The sequence below is a fragment of the Natrix helvetica genome (assembly GCF_964273705.1).
Source record: "Natrix helvetica genome assembly, chromosome: 1".
In the NCBI taxonomy this organism is placed as follows: Eukaryota; Metazoa; Chordata; class Lepidosauria; order Squamata; family Natricidae; genus Natrix; species Natrix helvetica.
The window spans coordinates 185,927,676-185,948,660 of record NC_138548.1 but is presented as its reverse complement, the minus strand read 5'-3'; the positions used below and the strand labels follow the sequence as shown (position 1 = coordinate 185,948,660).

Below are 20,985 nucleotides of genomic sequence, written 5' to 3'. Positions count from 1 at the left end.
TGATTCTGAAAGAAAAGGTCAACAGTTTTTACTTTCAGATTCAGAAAAAACAAAAATCTGAATACTGCTAGGTTTTGAATATTAAAGTATCAGTTATTCTCACAGGCCTATTCCAGTGATGGCGAACCTTTTTGGCATCGCGTGCCAAAAGCGGGGGGAGCGCAGGGGGGGTCGTGGGTGGGCATGCCACACCCATAATCCTATGCGTGCGACCCCATGCGCATTCGCATGCAAAGCCCCCCACCCAGGCATGCACATGCAAAACCCACCCTCTTTTGAGTCCTTGATGATCTCATTTTTCGCTTGTTCCAGGCTCCAGAGGCTTTCTAGGAACCTGGGGAGGGCGAAAATGGCCTACCTAACCCCCCCAGGCCCTCCGGTGGTTTCCAGCGCCTTCCACTTGCACCCGCAGCACCAGCTGTTCCCCACCGCCTTCAGAGGCAACAGAGGCAAACGCTACTCTTGGTGGGGCGGCCGTGCTCGCATGGTCCTGGCCTGAACCCTCATGACACACACACACACATACACCACTGAGCCAAGCGCTCAACTGCGCCAGGAGGCACCTGGCAACACCAGCGGTCTCCCTGGTGGCTGGTGGGCAGTTGCAAGTGCAATGCCCCTGATGTCCAGTGCCTTCCACAAGCGCAGAAAGGGTGTGCGGTGGAGAAACAGGTTCCCGGGGCAGGGGGGGGTGAAAGAAAGATCGGACAAGTGGGGGGGGGTTTCCCCTGTTTGCCACAGGAGTAGCGCTGGGCTGAAGTGCCTTGCCGGGCATTTTCATCCTGAGGGAGGTGGAGCTTCCCTGAAATCTCCCCACCCCCCGTGGACTTGAGGGGAAAGCCCCCCTTTTCCCCCCTTCTCAAATTGCGGGAGAGCGGCACATCTCAACAAGTTGCCGAGCTCGCCGGCTAGCTGGGGAGACTAATCCGCCAATGAATCCTAATCATAGCCTCGGGCCCTCTCCCTCCCTTCCTCCCTCCCTCTCTCTCTCACCAGGCATGCCATGATTTGAGAAGGGGTTTCCCACCCCCCCCTCAAGTCCACGGAGGGAGCAGCACTGGGCTGAGGTGTGGGGAGCTTTGCTTTTCATTTTCACTGACCCGGGGATAATAACTGACAGTTTTGCAAAAAGTCATGGCAAAACTTCAAGAGTGTTTTGCAGATTTCAGCCCAGCCTCTCCTTTCAAGCTCAAAGCAGAGGACGATTAAAAAGATACAATTGAATAAACATGTACTGCTGTTCATGGGAATTTTTAAAAGGAATCGGGCGTTGAAGGCGCTCTGAACAGAGTGTTTGACTCGGAGGGGGAAAATATTGAGTTCTTTTCAAGGTAACTTGAGATCAATGGCTGCACTAGAAACTGAATGCTTTGCACAGATTGTAGAGAAGGAAAAGGAAGAAAACAAAGCAAAGCTCCCCACACCTCAGCCCAGCGCTGCTCCCTCCATGGACTTGAAGGGGAAAAAGCCCCCATCTTTTCCCCCTTCTCAAATCGCGGTGTGCCTGGTGAGAGAGGGAGGGAGAGTGTGCACCACCTCTGATTCGCTCTCCAAGCTTGGCTTCTCACCTCTGTGGCCAGCGCTTCACGCCCGGCCAGTGTGCGGGTCACCGTGGCGCTTGAGCGAAGAAATCCATGCAGTCCAAGCGAGAGAGAGTGTGTCTGTTTGCCCACCCACCTGCTGGGCCGAGGCTATGATTAGGGTTCATTGGTGGATTAGTCTCTCTAGCTAGCCGGCACGCTTGGCAACTTGTTGAGAGGTGCCGCTCTCCCACAATTTGAGAAGGGGGAAAAGGGGGAGCTTTCCCCTCATGTCCACGGAGGGAGATTTCAGGGAAGCTCCAAATGCCCAGCAGGGTGCTTCAGCCCAGCGCTGTTCCTGCTGCAAACAGGGGAAACTCCCCCCCCCCCACTAGTCCGATATTTCTCTCACATACACACCTCCGGGAACCTGCTTCCCTACCACACACCCTTTCTGTGCCTTTCTCCCATGGAGGAGGACATTCTGCCTCCTAGCTCGGGAGCCAGCCGGGGGGGCGGGGGGGGCAAAACAAGCGGGTACGATGGTAATGGGGAGAAGGTTAGCACACGCCCATCCGCACCCACCACCTCTGCCAGCTCAGGGCAGCTGACTCATGTATGAGCCGAGGCTGCGGGGAGCCCCCTGTGTTGCAGAGGGGGCCCAGCATTTGCCTGTATGACAAAGCATTCCCCGTTACTAAGGGCGAATGGGAATACCCCCAACAAGCAAAGGACATGCGGCAAACCGCCTGCCTGCGCTCAAGTCAGCCTGCCTCTTTCCCCACATGGGCTCTCTGGTCTCTGGCAAGACCGGATTCTTTCCTGCCCTGCTGCATCCTCTCTCCGCACCCAGAGGTGGCTGGGGCAACAGTTCCGCCTCCCCCCTCCTCAAGCCCAGCAAGAAAGCCTGATCATCCCACCAGATCCATCCAAGGAAGGAGAGAGAGAGCCGGCCTCAGCCGATCTGCTCTCCCCTAGCTAGATGCAGCAGTTAAGGGCAAAAAAAATGCCCGAAAACGAAAGCTGAAGTCAGCTGGCCAGCGCACGCATGCGCGCTGGAACTGACAGGACAAAGCCACGCGTGCCCTGACAAATGGCTCCACATCCCACCTGTGGCACGCTTGCCATAATTTCGCCATCACGCGCCTATACAATACATTTTCCATACCTAGTTTTCTATTTGAGCCCATTTTTTATTTCATCTACAAACTTCAACCAAAAGTAACATCTAACCCTAAAATCTGCAAACTCCATATCATACAAATTGAAATGTGGAAACATGGCTTATTCCATGCTGCTGTTAAAATTTTGATACTGTGCTGTGACTAATTAGCTGAAGGAAATATGGTGATATCCAGAATAAGACATTTTCTTCTTTAAAATAGTTTCAGGTACATAGCATTGCAGATGAGACTTAGGATAAAATACCTTTTCACAGTCTTCATTGGTAGTACTAACACAAAAACTGCCTAGAGAGTGGACAAGGTTATTAACTTCAGCAGGAAATGGAGATTTGTCCTTAATATTCATGCATAATTGAATTGGAATGACGCTTGGGAGATTACCTATGCAGAATGAGAAAATGATCTAAATTTAAAAATATTCTATCAGCAAAAGAAAGTAATTTTGCAAGCAGCTCTTCTTTCTCTTTATTTTTTATTTTTTTAATATAAGCTTAAATACAGAGGTCTGCATTCTCTTAGCAATGGTTAATGAGTTTGAAAGTACAAGTGTACTTTATAGTGCTATAAATAAATAAAAAATTGAAAAATCTGGAACTACTGTGTGTCACTCTTTCCTACAGTGTTATTTTTGAAGATGCCTCTAGAATGCATACTGTTTCCTTGAAGGCTTCAGACTAACAATAATGTTTTCATTTGTACCTAATACATTTACCAACTTTCCTTCTTTACTAGCAATAATTCACATTTTCTAATGTCCTTTTAAATCAGTAAATCACTGTCCTGTTTTTGACCTTGGCATTTTATGGCTTGCTAGGTTTATACTTATTTCCTGCTGATCATTCTTTATTCTGTTAGTGTTTTTTCCGATAAAGGATTATCATTGCATTTTGGCTACAGTGAAAGAAGACCATTATTCCAAAGTCTCCAAGTCTTTGTTAGTATTTGGATATGAATCTATATCTGTTTTGGTCTCTAAAAATTAGATGACATAACTAAATCACGATAATGGAAATGTAAGAATCATAAAACAAAACCATCACCTTTTGACATATCTTATGCATCAAATATTCAAACTTTCACTGACACAAACTTAGAAATGCTGAATAATGATTTCTCCTGTGCGCTGCTTGGAGATGATTCCTGCTACCCATTTAGAAGGCCAACAGAAGCAGTTCCACAACATTAATTCGGGTTCCCCCAAAAGTGAAGCGATCCCTCCGGTGGTGGACATCATCAGCCATGACGAAAGATCACCTGTTCAAGGAACCAGACTGATTAGTCGTCACAACCGACAGCATCTTATTCGGCTGGGATGCCCACCTAGGTCAGCAAGTGACACAGGGCAGGTGGTCTCAAGACGAGTCAGCTCGCAACATTAACTGGCTAGAGCTGAGAGCAATGAGACTTGCCCTACATCACTTCAAACAGGACATTCAGCATCAACATGTCCTGTTGATGAGAGACAATGTGGTCACCAAGGGGGCATGAGATCCAGATTCCTCATGGCAGAGGCAGAAACCTTAGGTAGGTGGGCGGAACATCACATCAAATCGATCCGAGCAGACCATATCTCAGGGGTCAACAACACCCGAGCAGACTGGCTAAGCATAACCACTATAAACAACTCAAAGAGGCGCCTGCAACCTGCTCTCTTTCGCCAGCTGTCACAGAGATTCGGCCTGTGATCGACCTGTTTGCCAGCCAGGAGAACATGCAGCTCCCTTTTCTCCTGCTTTTTCTCCTGCTTTCCATCCCCCGGGCAGAGGGGACGGATGCCCTCTGTTGCAGGTGGCCTTCGGATCTCTTGTATGCCTTCCCGCCGCTTCTTCTCCTGCCACAGGTAGCACGCAAGATCATCATGGAAGAGGTGTGCTCCTGATACCCCCTCATTGGCCCAGGAGGTCCTGGTACGCCAATGTTGTCAGCCTGTCAGTAGTCAAACCCTGGCACATCCCTTGGGAACAGGTCTCCCTCAGCCAGGGGGCCATTGTCTACCCAGATCCCCAATGGCTCCAGTTGGCCATCTGGCACTTGAGGGGGACCTCCTGAGAAGGGACAACTTTTCAAACAAAATGATCCACACCATCCAGGTGTCCAGAAGACCATCAACCACCAGAATCTACGATGCCACATGGGCCACCTTTGCCACCTGGTGTTCCACTTGATCCAGTCACAGCAGCCGTCCTGAGAATATTGGACTTCCTACAGGAGGATCTTGATAAAGGTTTAGCTCCATAATAATAATAATAATAATAAATTTGGATTTATTAGCCGCTCCCTTTCCAGGCAGGACTCGGGGCGGCGTACACTAGGACATATATAAACATACATATATACAAAGACATACATGCACGGAGGAGGTAATAGATTACAACATTTAGACAATTAAAACCATTAACATACCCCAATAATAAAAACCCAATATACAATAAAAATTTAAAATTTAAAAAAGACAGTCAGGAGGAATATGAAAAATTACGGTTGAGCCAGGCCAGATAATTGAAAGAGGTGGGTCTTCAACTGTACACGGAAGGAGCGGAGATCGGAAATAATCCTGATGTCACGGGGGAGGTCATTCCACAGGGCTGGGCCCATCACAGAGAAGGCTCTGCTCCTGGGTGTCGCCCCCCGACACTGTTTGGCGGACGGCACCCGGAGAAGTCCCTCTCTGTGTGAGCGAATTGGTCGTAGGGATGTGTGGGGCAGGATGTGATCCTGCATGTAACTAGGTCCTGTGCCATGAAGTGCTTTAAAGATCATAATCAAAACCTTGAAACGCACTCGGTAGACCACAGGAAGCCAGTGCAGCTCGCGCAGGAGAGGTGTTACAGGGGAGTATCTAGTCCTCCCCATAATCACCCGCGCAGCCGCGTTCTGGACCAACTGTAGTCTCCAAACACCCTCCAAGGCCAAGTTGCCACATTATCTACTGTTTGGTCAGGGGATTCTTCCCAACCTCTCAGCAGACTGTCAAGGGTATGCAGTTTCCTCAAAGACGCTTCCAACCTATGCACCTGGCGGCTCATCGCTACCCAACTTGGCAGCTTTCAGTGGTCTTACAGGCTGTGATAGCGACCCCCTTTGAACCATTCAGCTCCATCAGCCTGCAGCACTTGACTCTTAAAACAGTATTCTTAATCGCCATAACATCGGCAAGGAGAATATCGGAGCTGGTGGCCCTGTTGGTACAGGAGGACTTATGCATTATCCACCCAGACAGGGTTGTCCTCTGCTTGGCCCCTTCATTTATACTCAAAATTAATTCTTGGTTTCACAGGGAGCAGGAGGTAGTTATACCAAACTTTTGTCCTTGCCCCAGCCATCCCAGGGAACGAACCTGGCATACCCTGGACGTCAGACAGGCGCTGCGTAAATATATTAAACAAACAGCAAAATTTCACAGGTTTGAAGCCCTATTCGTCTCTTTTCAACCGGGGGCCATGGGGCAGAAGGTATCTTCTTCGACCATCGGCCAGTGGCTAAGGGCGTGCATCACATTGGCATATGAACAGCAGTCAAGAACAGTTCCTTACCATATCACTGCTCATTCCACACGGAGCGCCTCCACTACAGCTGCCTGGACAACCCAGACAACAGTAGAGGAGATCTGCAGGGCGGCAGTGTAATCATCCCCCTCTCTGTTTGTTAAAAACTATAAGATGGATACATTTGCCTCCGCCGACGCTTCATTTGGCAGAAGGGTACTACAGAGGGTTCGCTCAGCAGCCGACACACTGGACAGACATTCCAGCCACCCTGGTGACATTTAAGTTGGGTATGTCCCATGCTTGGACTCTCCAAACAGCACACAGGAGAATGACCATTGCCTTACCTGAAGGGTCATTCTCTGTGCACTGCGGGAGAGTCCAGCCCCGCCCAGGGGTCTCTCAAATCCAGGGTTCAGGAGCAATAGTCAAATTTCTACGCCATCTCATCATACCTTTCAGGTTCCAGCAATCGTTGAAAAACTGGCATTAAAGAGGAACAGGAGGCGAGGCCAAAGGAAAATTTGAACTCAGTCCTTGGGCAACCAAACTAATTTAACCCATGCTTGGACTCTCCCGCAGCACAGAGAGAACAACCCTTCAGGTAAGCGAATGGTCATTTTTTTGCTGCTGTTATTGTTGAACTTAGATATGATCTTTTTAAAGAGGCACTTTCTTACTTCTGTGTGAAGTCCTTTAATTTATACACTATATTGCCAAAAGTATTTGCTCACCCATCCAAATAATCAGAATCAGGTGTTCCAATCACTTCCATGGCCACAGATGTACATAGGCTTGCAGACTGTTTTTACAAACATTTGTGAAAGAATGGCTCACTCTCGGGAGCTCAGTGAATTCCAGGGTGGAACTGTGATAGGATGCCACCTGTGCAACAAATCCAGTCGTGAAATTTCCTCCCTCTAAATATTCCACAGTCAACTGTCAGCTGTATTATAAGAACGTGGAAGTGTTTGGGAATGACAGCAACTCAGCCACGTAAACTGAAGGAGCGGGGTCAGCGGATGCTGAGGCGCATAGTGCGAAGAGATCACCAAGGTTCTGCAGAGTCAATTGCTACAGACCTCCAAACATCATGTGGCCTTTAGATTAGTTCAAGAACAGTGCGCAGAGAGCTTCATGGAATGGGTTTCCATGGCCGAGCAGCTGCATCCAAGCCATACATCACCAAGTGCAATGCAAAGCATCGGATGCAGTGGTGTAAAGCACACCGCTACTGGACTCTAGAGCAGTGGAGACGCTTTCTCTGGAGTGACGAATCGCGCTTCTCCATCTGGAAATCTGATGGACGAGTCTGGGTTTGGCGGTTGCCAGGAGAACGGTACTTGTCTGATTACATTGTGCCAAGTGTAAAGTTTGGTAGAGGGAGGATTATGATGTGGGGTTGTTTTTCAGGAGCTGGGCTTGGCCCCTTAGTTCCAGTGAAAAGAACTCTGAATGCTTCAGCATACCAAGACATTTTGGACAATTCCATGCTCCCAACTTTGTGGGAACAGTTTGGAACTGGCCCCTTCCTCTTTCAACATGACTATGCACCAGTGCACAAAGCAAGGTCCATAAAGACATGGATGACAGAGTCTGGTGTGGATGAACACCAGACCTGCACAGAGCCCTGACCTCAGCCCGATAGGTTGGGATGAATTAGAGCGGAGACTGAGAGCCAGGCCTTCTCATCCAACATCAGTGTGTGACCTCGCAAATGTGCTTCAGGAGAAATGGTCAAAAATTCCCATGAACATACTACTAAACCTTGTGGACAGCCTTCCCAGAAGAGTTGAAGCTCTTATAGCTGCAAAGGGTGGACCGGCATCATATTGAACCCTATGGATTAGGAATGGGATGTCACGTACAGTAAGTTCATATGCGAGTAAAGGCAGGTGAGTGAATACTTTTGGCAATATAGTGTATTTCCCAAGTGGGGGCACTGGCATATTCCTCTTTTGTTTCCTTAGTTATGCATACTTTAGGGTTTGCTTGTTTTCTGTTTTGTTTTTGCATTATACTGCTTCTCATCAACCATACTAATCTTATATATCACCGAGTCATTCTGCATTTGATGAATGGACTTAGAAATGTGATATGATCAAAGTTGTCCAGGGTATTAAATATTAAATTTTTAGGTTTGAAAGTTATGTCTATTAATGACATTAGCATCTGAGATGAAAATGCATCAAATATAAGCGCCTATCAATAAGATCTTCATAAGAGTATTTTGTATATGGTAACCATGATTGTCAGAAATAGAGACTGTTTGCCCATACCTAAGAGTATTAACCCAAAATTATCTAAAATTTATCTTTTAAATGTATGACAATGGATATTTATGGTTAGACTGCAGATAGTACATTTAATGTAACTTTGGCATATTTCCCTGTTTTTAGAATGATTTTATGGTTTGGGATTATCATAAAAATGCTAGTACTGTAATTACATGATTTTCTGTTTTGTATTACTATGCAATTAAAAAGGCTTTGTCTTAATAGACAATTTATAGGTAGTCTTTGGTTTATGACTGCTGTTTAATGATTTTTTTCAGAGTTAACAATTGCGTTGGAAAAGGTGCTTTATGACCTATAAATCACTTCTAGCCATCATAAACCTTACCATTCCCCTCCTGCAGAGTCACATGATTGCATTTTGGGGCCCTGACAGCCAGCTTATTTACGACTGATTACAGCATCATAATCACATGATTAGGTTGGCTGGTTTTTTTTGCTGATTTCTGCTGGTTTTGGTTAAAAAAAACAACCCATGAATTCAGGAGCATGGATTTAGACTTAATACCATAGTTCGCTTAATGCTGTAAAAATGGTCATAATATCAGGTCTGACCTTGTGGGTACCTTGACATATGACCATCACAACTTATGATCAAAATTCCAGTTCCAATTGCCATCGTAAGTCAAGACCATTATAATTAATGAAATGAAATGATTATTGTTAATGGTATAATAATAATAATAATAATAATAATAATAATAATAATAATAATAATAATAATAATAATAATAATGAGTGTAATTCTTTTTTCAGGCATTGCTTTGCTATATTTTCATCTACATGAGGTATATGGAGACCCATACTATCTTCAGATGGCTCAAGAATATATAAAGAAGAGTCTTAGTTGCTTGACAAAGCGATCAATCACTTTCTTATGTGGTGATGCTGGACCTTTGGCCGTGGCTGCAGTTGTATATCATAAACTACACAATGACAAGCAAGCAGAAGATTGCATTGCTCGGTAATGCCTCAAAATATTTGAGTAAATGCTCAGTGATACCTTAAACTCTCCATGATAAATATTGCCTTACTTTGGTGGGGGGGGGGGGGAGCTGTTTCCACCAGAAGGTTGATGTTGAGTGCAACATCTGTTATTTCAGACATAATAGGACAATGAATAAAGCTGTCACTCTTAAACTAAATTATAACATTTAGGAAGGGAAGTACATTCATTTTTAGAATGATTAATTTTGACAGACTAGATAGAGAAAACATTGGTAAATTGCATAGATTTTCCTTGAATAATCATCTGAATTTAAAGTTTCATTGCTAACACTTTTTCCAAATTTGTATTTCCTATTTAAATTTTGCTAAAAAATGCAAATCTCTATTGTTTAAAGCAATGGTATATGAACAGTGATATTTTGACTGCACGTCTGAGATACACAGATCACCTTCATTTTATTTGGGTTTGTATAAAAGTCATTGGTATGAAAATGTCTATATGTACATTTTATGGATTGTTGTAACCATATGTAAGATTTATTTTATGTCTATAATAAAATTCTGATGCTACTTTAAATTGATTTCAATGTAGAAGGCATATTGTACATTATTTTTATATTTCTTGTACTATAGTTATCCTAGTACCTGCCTATGTATCTGGATCAGATCCAGGTTATCCCCCTTCTCTGTTGTCCCAAATTCTGGAAGTATATTTAGGCAGCTTGCATAGTCTCATATGACTCTGGCTTTTATAAACAGAACTGGAGAAAGTCACACATTCTCCATCAGAACAGTATTTATTTAAATGCATTCTCTATTCTTTGTTTCATTTGGGAATTTTTTCTTTTGTTTCTTCCACACTTAACTCCTGTTCTGAGAATATGAATTCAGTATAATCACATAGTGCCCTCTAATGGTATTATTGGAATAAAGCATGAAATTGTAAAATAATTGTCCTTGAAGGCTGAGGAGCTCTAAATAACAAATATTAACAAAGCAAATATTAAAAACGGAGTTTAAAAAACATTGAATAACAATCTTGAGTTTGTTTATATAGATACCATTTTGCTAATTTCCACGTGAAACATGCTGCATTAGCATTAATTTTATGTTATTTCCCACCAACTAAAAAATTGCCTCTTAATCACAGAGATTTTTTTTTTGCAATTAAAGATAACAATGGTTTCATTTTATCCTTGGATTTTCTAATCAAAGTATGCCTAATTCTGTATATTTTCCCAGTATGTGTAAATTTTTAATCATCCGTTTCCTAAATCCTGAGCACTGATGATGTTACATAGCTTGAAATTCTGTTGCCTGCTCTCAAAATGTATGTAATGCCTGTCATCTTGAAAGATGATATGGTAGCTAGAGATCTCTGACTTCAACTGCCACTAGCATAAGTTCATAACTGACTGTTGAAGTCTTGTCATTCTGTTGTGGTTTAGGGAGACCAAAATATACAAAAATTAATCATGAGTAACACAGAGTTGTTGTTTGTTCTTAAAGCAGCGGCCCTCAACCTCTTGGGTATCAGGGACGGTTCCATGGAGAAAGAGTTTTTCCCACATACCAGAGGGGGCATTAAGTGATTATACTGAATTCATATTCGCAGAACAGGAGTTACACTTCTTGAAGAAACAAAAGAAAAAATTCCCAAATGAAACAAAGAATAGAGAATGCATTTTTGAAGAGAGCTAAATAAGGATAATGTAATGTACAGGTAATCCTCGACTTACAACAGTTCATTTAGTGAACATTTGAAGTTATAACATCACTGAAAAAGGTGACTTATTTTCACACTTAAGCATCCCTATGGCCCTATCATCAAAATTCAGTTGCTTGGAAACTGGCATGTATTTATGACAGTTGCAGTGTCCCAGGGTCATGTGATCACCTTTTGCAACCTCCTGACAAGCAAAGTCAATGGGGAATCCAGATTCCAGATTCACTTAACAACTATGTTACTAATTTAATAAATGATGTGATTCACTTAACAACTGTGTCAAGAAAGGTTGTAAAATGGGGCAAAACTCAAGAAAAGTCTCAATTTTCAGCTCAATTGTGGTCGTAAGTCGAAGACTACATGTAAGGCAATGTAATGTAATATCATAGTAAAATAAATTATAGCACACTTTAAACATGCTTAGAAAGCCTTCTCAAATTGGAGGCGGGGGGAACTTTCCTTGCCATTGAATTATAAAGTCTAATAGACCTTTTTCCCCTCCAAGCTTATTGCATCTGCCCAAACCAGATCCACGAATCCCTGATGAAATGCTTTATGGACGTATGGGGTATTTATCCGCTCTGCTGTTTGTGAACAAACATTTTGGAGAGGAAAAGATCTCTCAAAATCACATCCAACAGGTATTCTATCTTTTTTTTGTATCCTGAGCTACTCAAATACAGGTAGTCCTTGACTTATGGCCACAATGAGCCCAAAACTTCCATTGCTGTGCAAGACAGTTGTTAAATCAGTTTTGCCCCATTTTACAACCTTTTTTTTTTAGTTATTAAATAAATCAAAGCAGTTGCTAAGTTATTAACATGGTTGTTAAGTGAATCTAGCTTCCCCATTGACTTTGCTAGTCAGAAATTGCTAAAAGTGATGACAGAACGCTGGGACACTGCAACCATTATCCAGCATCTGGATTTTGATCATGTGACCAAGGAGATTCTGCAGCAGTCATAAGTGTTAAAAATGATCATAAGGCACTTTTTTCAGTGCCATTGTAACTTTGAACAGTCACTAAACAAATGGTTGTAAGTCAAGAACTATCTGTAACTATAAACTCCTTCCACTGTTAATAATGCAGCCTTCTAATGTCTGCTAACCATATTTAAAAAAACAAATCTCATAAGATTTCCAGATCTCACATGATGGGCAAATTCCTCAAGATTTGAAGAGTATGATTACAAAATCTCACGAGATTTGGACAGGTCCCAATCCCCCCTCCTTTGAGGGGAGGAGGGGTTGCCTGGAAATATTATTGCCCACATCTAAGTTCTCTCATTTATTTAAAAAATACAACACTGTTCCTTATCAGCTAGCATGATAATTGTAAATTAAGAAAAATATTTATTCAAATCCCACTTGGATATGAACAGATTAGAGATGTAGATTATGTAATCATTTTATCTATGAGACTCCTGTGAGGCAGTTTCTCAGCAAACTTGATGGAGGGATACTGGAATATTTAAAGGTTTTAAGTCCATCCTGCTATATAAAATACCTAAAAAAGATTATTGTCATGCTTTTCCCCTTTTATTTATGCCAACTATAAAATTTTGAAGCATAGCCATTATTATTTCTGATTTTTCCTGTAGGTTTGTGAAGCAGTTATGGCATCTGGTGAGAATTTGGCACAGAAGCGGAACTTCACAGCTAAGAGCCCACTCATGTACGAATGGTATCAGGAGTATTACGTAGGAGCAGCCCATGGTCTAGCAGGAATTTATTACTACCTGTTGCAGGTGAGAGGCACTCTGCAGTAAGGAAAAGGTCTGTTTAGAAGAGTACACCCATTCATGTTGGCTTGGATATGGCCAGAGATTTCATCATCATTAATGTGGCACAAGTTGTAAAATAAAACTGTGAGTTTCCAAATGCGACAAATATTCTTTTTCTACAGAAATTAATATCCTATGTACAAAATTGTTGCAACTATAAGCCAAAATTATAACTAGGTTATTTTAAAGTTTAAAATAGCAGTACATGAAACATAAGACAAGTGTAATAAACTCAATAGTTTAATTGAAATCTTTTTAGATTAAAACTGAGAAAATAAAAAGCTTCAGAGCACCTTGCTTTGATTCTCCTGATAGCTTCTTCAGATAATTGCTAAATGATAATATCTTTTTCTTCTGCTTTTAATATGACTTGATGTTACTCTTCTGAATTATGATACTCCTTTATAATAAAATAAATCTGTCACTTTAATTTGTTATTAGGTATTGAGAACATGGTCATGCATATCTTATATTTAATGTTTGGAGTATTTTACAGTCCCCTCCAGAGTCAGATAATTTAGGCACAATTGCATCTTTTATATTTTTAAAGCCATGCTTTAAAACACAGATGAAGGAGCATCTTATGACTGATTTAAGATCATGTGTATTTTCTTATTTCAGCCTGGTCTTGGCGTGAGTCAAGCAAAATTGCATAACATGGTCAAGCCAAGTGTGGATTATATCTGCCAGTTAAAGTTTGCCTCTGGCAATTACCCCCCCTGCATCGGAGACAACAGAGATTTGTTGGTCCATTGGTGCCATGGTGCACCCGGTGTTATCTACATGCTCCTTCAGGCTTATAAGGTAGGTAGTAATAGTTAGAAAACCAAACAAGATTGTTGTCCCTTCCTGTCAGATTGTTTGATATTTCTATTGTAACTAAAATGGATTTTATATGTCCCTGCCATACATTTTGATGGTCTTACTGTTGTGTAATGGTGACAGCTGGTAGTGACAATTCTTCCATTTATTGCTCAAGAGATCTTTTCAAAGAAAATGACAAAGTCAGAAGAATCAGAATAGAGCTGTAAGGGACCTTGGAGGTCTTCTAGTACAGTCCCCTGCTCAAGCAGGAGATCCTACACTATTTCAGACAAGTGGCTGTCCAGTCTCTTCTTAAAACCTCCAATGATGAAGCATCCAAAACTTCTGAAGGCAAGTTGTTCCACTGGTTAGTTAAGGAGAAACTGTTAGGAGGTTTCTCCTTAATTCCAGGTTGCTTCTCTCCTTGATTAGTTTCCATCCATTGTTTCTTGTCCTGCTTTCTGGTGCTATAGAAAATAAATTGACCCGTCCTCTTTGTAGCAGCCTCTCAAATACAGGAATACTGCTATCATGTCCCCACCAGTCATTCTTTTCTCCAGACTAGCCGAACCCAAATCCTGCAACCATTCTTCATATGTTTTAGTCTCAAGGCCTTTAATCACCTTAGTTGCTCTTGCACATTTCCAAAGTCTCAACATTTTTTTTGTAATGTGGTGACCAAAACTGGATACGGTGTTCCAAGTGTGGTCTTACTAAGGCTTTATAAAGCTAATACGTCACGTGATTTTTATTCTATGCCTCTTTTTATACAACCAAGGATTGTATTAGCTTTTTGGTGGCGGCTGCACACTGCTGATTCATGTTTAAGTGATCATCCACTAGGATTCAAATGTCCCTCTCACAGTTACTGATTTTGAGCCCGGTTTTGCCTAATCTGTATCTTTGGTTTTTCCTCCCCAGGTATAAAACCTTGCTCTTCTCCATATTAAATTTCATTTTGTTGAATAGGACCCATTGTTCAAGTTGTCAAGATCTTTTTGGATCCTGCTAATTTGGTGTCATCTGCAATTTCGAAGAGTTCCCCTTCTATTCCCTCATCTAAATCATTTATGAAGATATGGAAGAGTACTGGGCCTAAGACAGAACCTTGTGGTACCCCACTGCTTACTTTTCTTGATGTACATGTAGTACCATTAATGACTACTTGTTGAGTATGATTTGTCAGCCAGATACAAATCCATCTGGTGGTGATGCTGTCTAGCCCATATTTTTCTAGCTTACCAAGAAGTAGGTTGTAGTCTACTTTGTTGAATGTCCATAGCATTTTCTTGATCTACTAATTTAATCACTTTGTCAAAGAATGAAAGATTGATTTGGCATGATCTGTTTTTAACAAACCCGTGCTGACTACTAGTTATAACTTTGTTTCTAAATGTTCACAGATCTGTTTTTTGATTATCTTTTCCAGAATCTTCCCAGGTATTGACATTAGGCTGCTTGGTCTCTAGTTTCCTGGGTCTGTTTTTGTGTGTGTGTGCGCGTGTGGTTTTCCTCTGGTAGTTCCCTGGTGCTCCAAGATTTTTTTAAGATATTATACAATGGTTTTGAGATAACATCTGCCAGCTCCTTCAGAATTCTGGAACATCAGGTCCTGGTGATTTGTATTCATCAAGGTCAGGCAGGTGTTCTCTTACCATTTTATTGCTTATTTTAATTTTTATTTCTAGTCTGCATTTTACAGGTATGATTTTGGTAGGTTGGCTATAGTTTCTTTTTGTGTGAAGGCTGATGCAAAGAATGAGTTAAGCAGTTCTGCTTTCATTCTACTGCCCGTTACCTCCTTGCCATCATCTCTATTTAATGGATCAACTGTTTCCTTGGCATTTTTCTTGTTATTTACAGTATATGTTGGAAGATTTTTTTCATTATTTGACTTTTTTTGTAAGCCTTTGTTCATTCTGAGCCTTTGCTTTTCTGACTTCATCTTTGCAGATTTGGGCTATCTGTTTATATTCTGTCTTAGTTATGTGTCCCTCTTACCATTTTTTGTACTTACCCATTTTATCTTTCAGTTTATCAGAGAGATCTTTGTGCAATCATAGTGGTTTCTTCTTGGATTTCTTGCTTTTATTTTTCAGTGGTATTGTGTTTGGGCTTTTATGATCATATTTTTCAGTGTTTCCCACGTTTTCTGTTCTTGTTCCACAGAAAATGTGAATAGCCACTAATTAGCAAGAATATGTTGAGCCTTTTCTTTTTCATCCTTGAATGGTGATAAAAGCTGCCAATAATAAGTAAGAGAACAAAATGCTGCTTGTTTTCTCAGATGTTTGGGGAACAGAAGTATTTCAGTGATGCCTTGCAATGTGCTGATGTGATATGGCATTGGGGGTTGCTGAAGAAAGGATACGGGCTGTGCCATGGTACTGCAGGCAACGCATATGCCTTCCTGGCACTGTACAATCTTACTCAAGACATGAAATATCTCTACAGAGCATGCAAGGTGAGCATATGTTTATATGGGACAAGATGTCTAGCTTGGCCTGCAGAAAAATTAACCAGACAGACAAAATGTAGATGACTACTTCATACAACTTTGATTATCTGCCTTGAAAGGCTGGAAAACGGACTGTCTTATTCTTATTTTATCTTATTATTATCTTATCTTTATTTATTTATTTTTTGCAAATATGCAAAACACAGTTTACCATTGGAAAATTGTTGATATTGCAAATTTCCTACACAGAAGCCACATGTGTCAATCTTATCATTTCCCTATTAGTCACAGAGCTTAAAGCAAGGTTACTTGTTATTCTTTTCTTTTTCCTTATATAGTCACTGGCTTTGAATTTTGGTGGTGGTGGTAATTGAAATTTATTGTAGGAGAAAGAGATTACTTTTATCATTTGCCCTATTTTCTACAGCCCTTTCACTCTTAAATAAAAGCCTGCTCTGGAGGATATGTGATCCTCTAGTACAGTATTTTTCAATCTTAATAATTCTAGGTTAATTGAACTTAAATTTCCAAATTCCCCAACCAAAATTCTAAGGCTTGAAGTCCGCCCATCTTAAAGCTCAAGAATAATCAGGATTAGGATCCTGAATGTGAAAAATTCCCTCAGCCTTGTCTAATCTGCCTATCCCAAGCTTTCTTGTCCCCTATGTGTGCTTCTACTAGGCTTTTGACTCAGAAGGCTTGGATTTGCGCCAGAAGGAGGTTCTTCCCTCCCAAGCCCCCCCCCCCCCCCCGAGCTTCTTTTACCAGTCATTTTTGGAGTTTTTCCCGTTAAAATGTTTGCAAAAGGAGCTTAGAAAATACTTACAAAGCACCTGCAAATATATTGTTAGCAGCAGGTAAAGCTCTTAAATATTCTCTATGTCCAGGATTGATTTTCAGTATTAGCATATATTGAGACATATCTTGTGCATAAAATTAATGAAGACTGTAAGAAATGATTCCTACAAAAATTACTTCTACTAGATAAAAGTGTTGTTGTTGTTTTTTTAGTTTGCAGAATGGTGTTTAAGTTACGGGCAACATGGATGTCGGACACCAGATACTCCTTTTTCCCTTTTTGAAGGTAATAGTCACTTCGCTTTTCCTCTTTTCAGAATCTTAATGTTTTTGACTGAACGATAGTAACAATTGGGATTGGATAACTGAAGTATGGTCTCATACACTCAAATTTCTACATAAGATAATAATAGCATACACGTGGATCAAATCAAATTATTGCAGCTGAACGTTATATTTCTGTTTGTAGTTTCCTGTATCTGTTGCCCTCCTGATGTGTAGGAATTATTTATTAGTTGAGAGTGCTGGTATATAGTTATTCCAAGACAACTAAAAGTGTCCTTGATTATATGAGGCTTCTATTAGAGCAGACAAATGGGTTGTCTCTGGGATTTTTGGGGGGGAGGGGGGTGAATGTCTGCCTTACTAAAATGGATTTTCCTTATCCATGACAAACTGAAACATGAAGAAAAATCATTTGAGGACCTCAAAGTCAAACTGACAAAAAGAAAAATAATTAAAAATATAACATGGATTTCTCTGTTCCTCTTCTATAACATATTGGAATTGATGATACTATATTATAATTAGCATCAATACTTATATAATACTGGAAATATTTTGTATATCCTAGTATTGCAGATACTGAAAGATAATGTCCTTCCATAAGGTTTTTGGCTAGTTAATGGCACATCTGTGTTTGTTTAATTAATTAATTAATTAATTAATTAATTAATTCAAAAACTGTCCTGTTTCACCTTTCCATCTAGCAGACACCATGCAGCACTTTCAGTTCATTCTTCACTCAGAATTTTTTTTTACATCTAGACGTTTGCTATGTATTTCACTATTATCATAAATAAATCATTACAAAATACATGTCTGCTCTTCTAAATCAATCTTCTTCCATCCTAAGTGCCCTGGAGATGTCTAAACTTAAGTTCCCAGATTTCCTTACTTACTGTGGATATTTGTTAATAGTTCTCGGATTGAAGGCCAGGCATCTGTTTAAGCATAATTATTGTTTGTCTGTTGTTATTGTTTTTTACAGGAATGGCTGGAACAATATATTTTCTTGCTGATCTTCTGATACCAACCAAAGCCAGATTCCCAGCTTTTGAACTATAAATTCCTTCTCAGCCAATATTAAATACTTACAAGAAGTTATTCAGTTCTTTGGAAAAGGCAGATTAAGCAGGCTAATTTCTTAATTTTTCGCTAGAAAATTCAAACAATAAGAGTAGTATTCATGTTTACATTATCTTCTGTATCTGATCTACTTTTAAAAACCACTAGCCTTTTTTGTAAGCATTCTAGGTTCACAAAATACAAAATAGTTTTGTCTGTTTTATTGAAGGGGCTGCAACTTGACTAATGTTTTTTGAAGATAAAAAGCATAATATATCTGGCAGTCAATTAGTTTGCCTTGCTTAGTAACTATAGGACAGATCTTGTAATTATATTCTGGCAAAAAATATTCCTTGTGTTGGGACTCCCAAAACAAAGCAAAGGCTGTGGCTAACACAAGAATTTTTCAAAGCCATTTCTGAAACATATGCTTCTGATTTCTATGCATGTTTGTTGTTAAAACAAATGCACTGCTGTCTTTATCAGCAACTTGTTACCAAGCGTATAACTCTTGGATGAATGTTTATAGCACACTTCCAACAGGAATTGAATATGTGTGGCTATATTTACCGTTGCATTTTTCTTATCTGTGACAGATTAGAACAATGTGGCTTATAGTATAGGACCTGTCTGAAATCTTTTTGTTAACAGTCATGTATCACTCAGTATTTATTAGTAGCTTGCAAACTCTAATAAATTTATTATATAAAAAAAGAATTTACCAATAGTCTAGTATTAGCTTGAGTTAAGGTAAAATGTAAAGTGTAGTTCAGCTTTAAAAAAAAGGCTGAAATGATTCTTCTCACATAGTTAAATTAACACCTGGCTGATCTTGCAAGACAAATACTAAAATGTACATTTCATAAAAAAGAGGTAGCTGACTCCAAATGATTAAAAGGAACTGTTCTGTAGTTCTTGCATCTTATAGTGGCATAAGTTACTTCAAGGCTGCAATAGTTTCCAATATGAACTGGGGGGAGGGGAGACAGTTACCTGGAGGTTCATAACTTTCAGACAGCAGTATTCAGTATGTTGAATAGCCTCTTAATAAAAGTATCTTGTTCATTTGACTTTTAGGTACTGTATAAGTTCTGTTTATGTGAATAATTAGTTTGAAGCCTTTGGAACATACTCTAGTCTGCTTTGTTGTTAAGGTTCATTGAATTAAAGCTGTTTTGGAGTAATCTCTCATTTTATGTTCTTTGTAAATGTCAAATATATAAGTACACACAGATAGAGAGAAAGAGGGGAGAGAGAAAATATAGCTCTTTAAAGGAAGGAAATTCTACAAATGTTCAGATTACCACTGTGCTGTATAAATTAAAAATGAACTACACAAGTAAAGAATCCCCCAAGTCAACCTCAAGGCTATTCATGCCTTTTTTTGGAAAAAAAATGGCCCCATTTTTGTGAAAAACGGACCGTTTTTGGGAGGTTTGCAGAGTGCAAAAACGTTTTTTTCCTTTTGGAAAGCTCTTTAACTGATTGATGAGAATTACATTGATCAAGTGCTGTGCCAGCAGAAACACCTACCTATCTAGTATATTTCTCTCTCTCTATCCCTTTATCTACCTACCTACCTACCTATCTACACACAATCTCTCTCCCTACCTACCTACTGTATTTATCTCTTTTTCTCTCTATATATATCCCTTTACCTACCTACCTACCTCTCTCCCCCTACCTATCTACTGTATTTCTCTGTTTCTCTCTCTCTATCTCTCTACCTACCAACCTACCTACTCTCACTCTCCCTACCTATACACTGTATTTCTCTCTCTCTCCCTACCTACCTATTGTATTTTTTTCTCTATATATATATCCCTTTATCTACCTGCCTAACTACTCTCTCTCCCCCTACGTATCTACTGTATTTTTCTCTCTCTATCCCTCCATCTACCAACCTACCTACTCTCTGTCTCCCTACCTATCCACTCTATTTCTCTCTTTCTATTTCTCTCTCTCTATCCCTCTACCTACCTACCTACATTCTATCTTTATCTCTACTTTTCTCTGTCTCCCTCTATCTACCTACCTACTTTAATTTGCCTCTTCAAAACCTTGGTGCGTCTTATACTCCGGTGAGTCTTATACTCTGAAAAATACAGTAGATAAGATCACAGAACATGGAGTTACCATATATGAAAAAAACCCGAAGCTAGCTCTTTTTTCTTGAGGAAAGGGGGTGGAATTACAATAACAAGCTACAAGAGAGGCACCTTTTGATACATTTTAAGCTGCGAATTGAGAATCGTACATGATTATGGAACTAGAATGCAGGAATGGGGCAGTGGGATAAGAACTGAGAGTAGAAGAATGTAATCCATAAATGTAATGCCTAAAGGGAAGAAAAACATGGCCCAAGCCAGCTGAGCCAGTAGGCTGCTGTCATTGGATCAGAAAGGAGCAAAGCAATGAGCCAGAAGAGTAGGCCTTGCTGTTTTGTACCTAAGCAATCCCCAGAAACAATTAGGGGAGGGGAGAAAGATGCATCTTCTGCTCACCTGTGCTGGAATCAGCCTGCAGCCTTTGATCAGGGAGTTGCCATAATCTTTGTGTCTTTAGCTACAGCTTTTTATCCCAGGGGGCTAAGTACGACAGGTTTGGATTATCAGCATATTGATTCACTCATTCATG

General features: G+C 40.6%; 1 protein-coding gene across 1 annotated transcript in view; it reads left to right on the top strand.

The window, feature by feature from the left end:
- Positions 1-19,539, top strand: part of LANCL1 (LanC like glutathione S-transferase 1) — a 37,416-nt gene extending 17,877 nt beyond the window's left edge. The window contains exons 4-10 of the mRNA XM_081936294.1: positions 9,240-9,447; positions 11,663-11,798; positions 12,759-12,905; positions 13,563-13,745; positions 16,033-16,209; positions 17,215-17,287; positions 18,272-19,539. Coding sequence (XP_081792420.1) covers positions 9,240-9,447; positions 11,663-11,798; positions 12,759-12,905; positions 13,563-13,745; positions 16,033-16,209; positions 17,215-17,287; positions 18,272-18,348 — 1,001 coding nt within the window. The 3' untranslated portion in view covers positions 18,349-19,539. The remainder of the gene's footprint in view (positions 1-9,239; positions 9,448-11,662; positions 11,799-12,758; positions 12,906-13,562; positions 13,746-16,032; positions 16,210-17,214; positions 17,288-18,271) is intronic.
- The last annotated feature ends 1,446 nt before the right edge of the window (positions 19,540-20,985 follow it).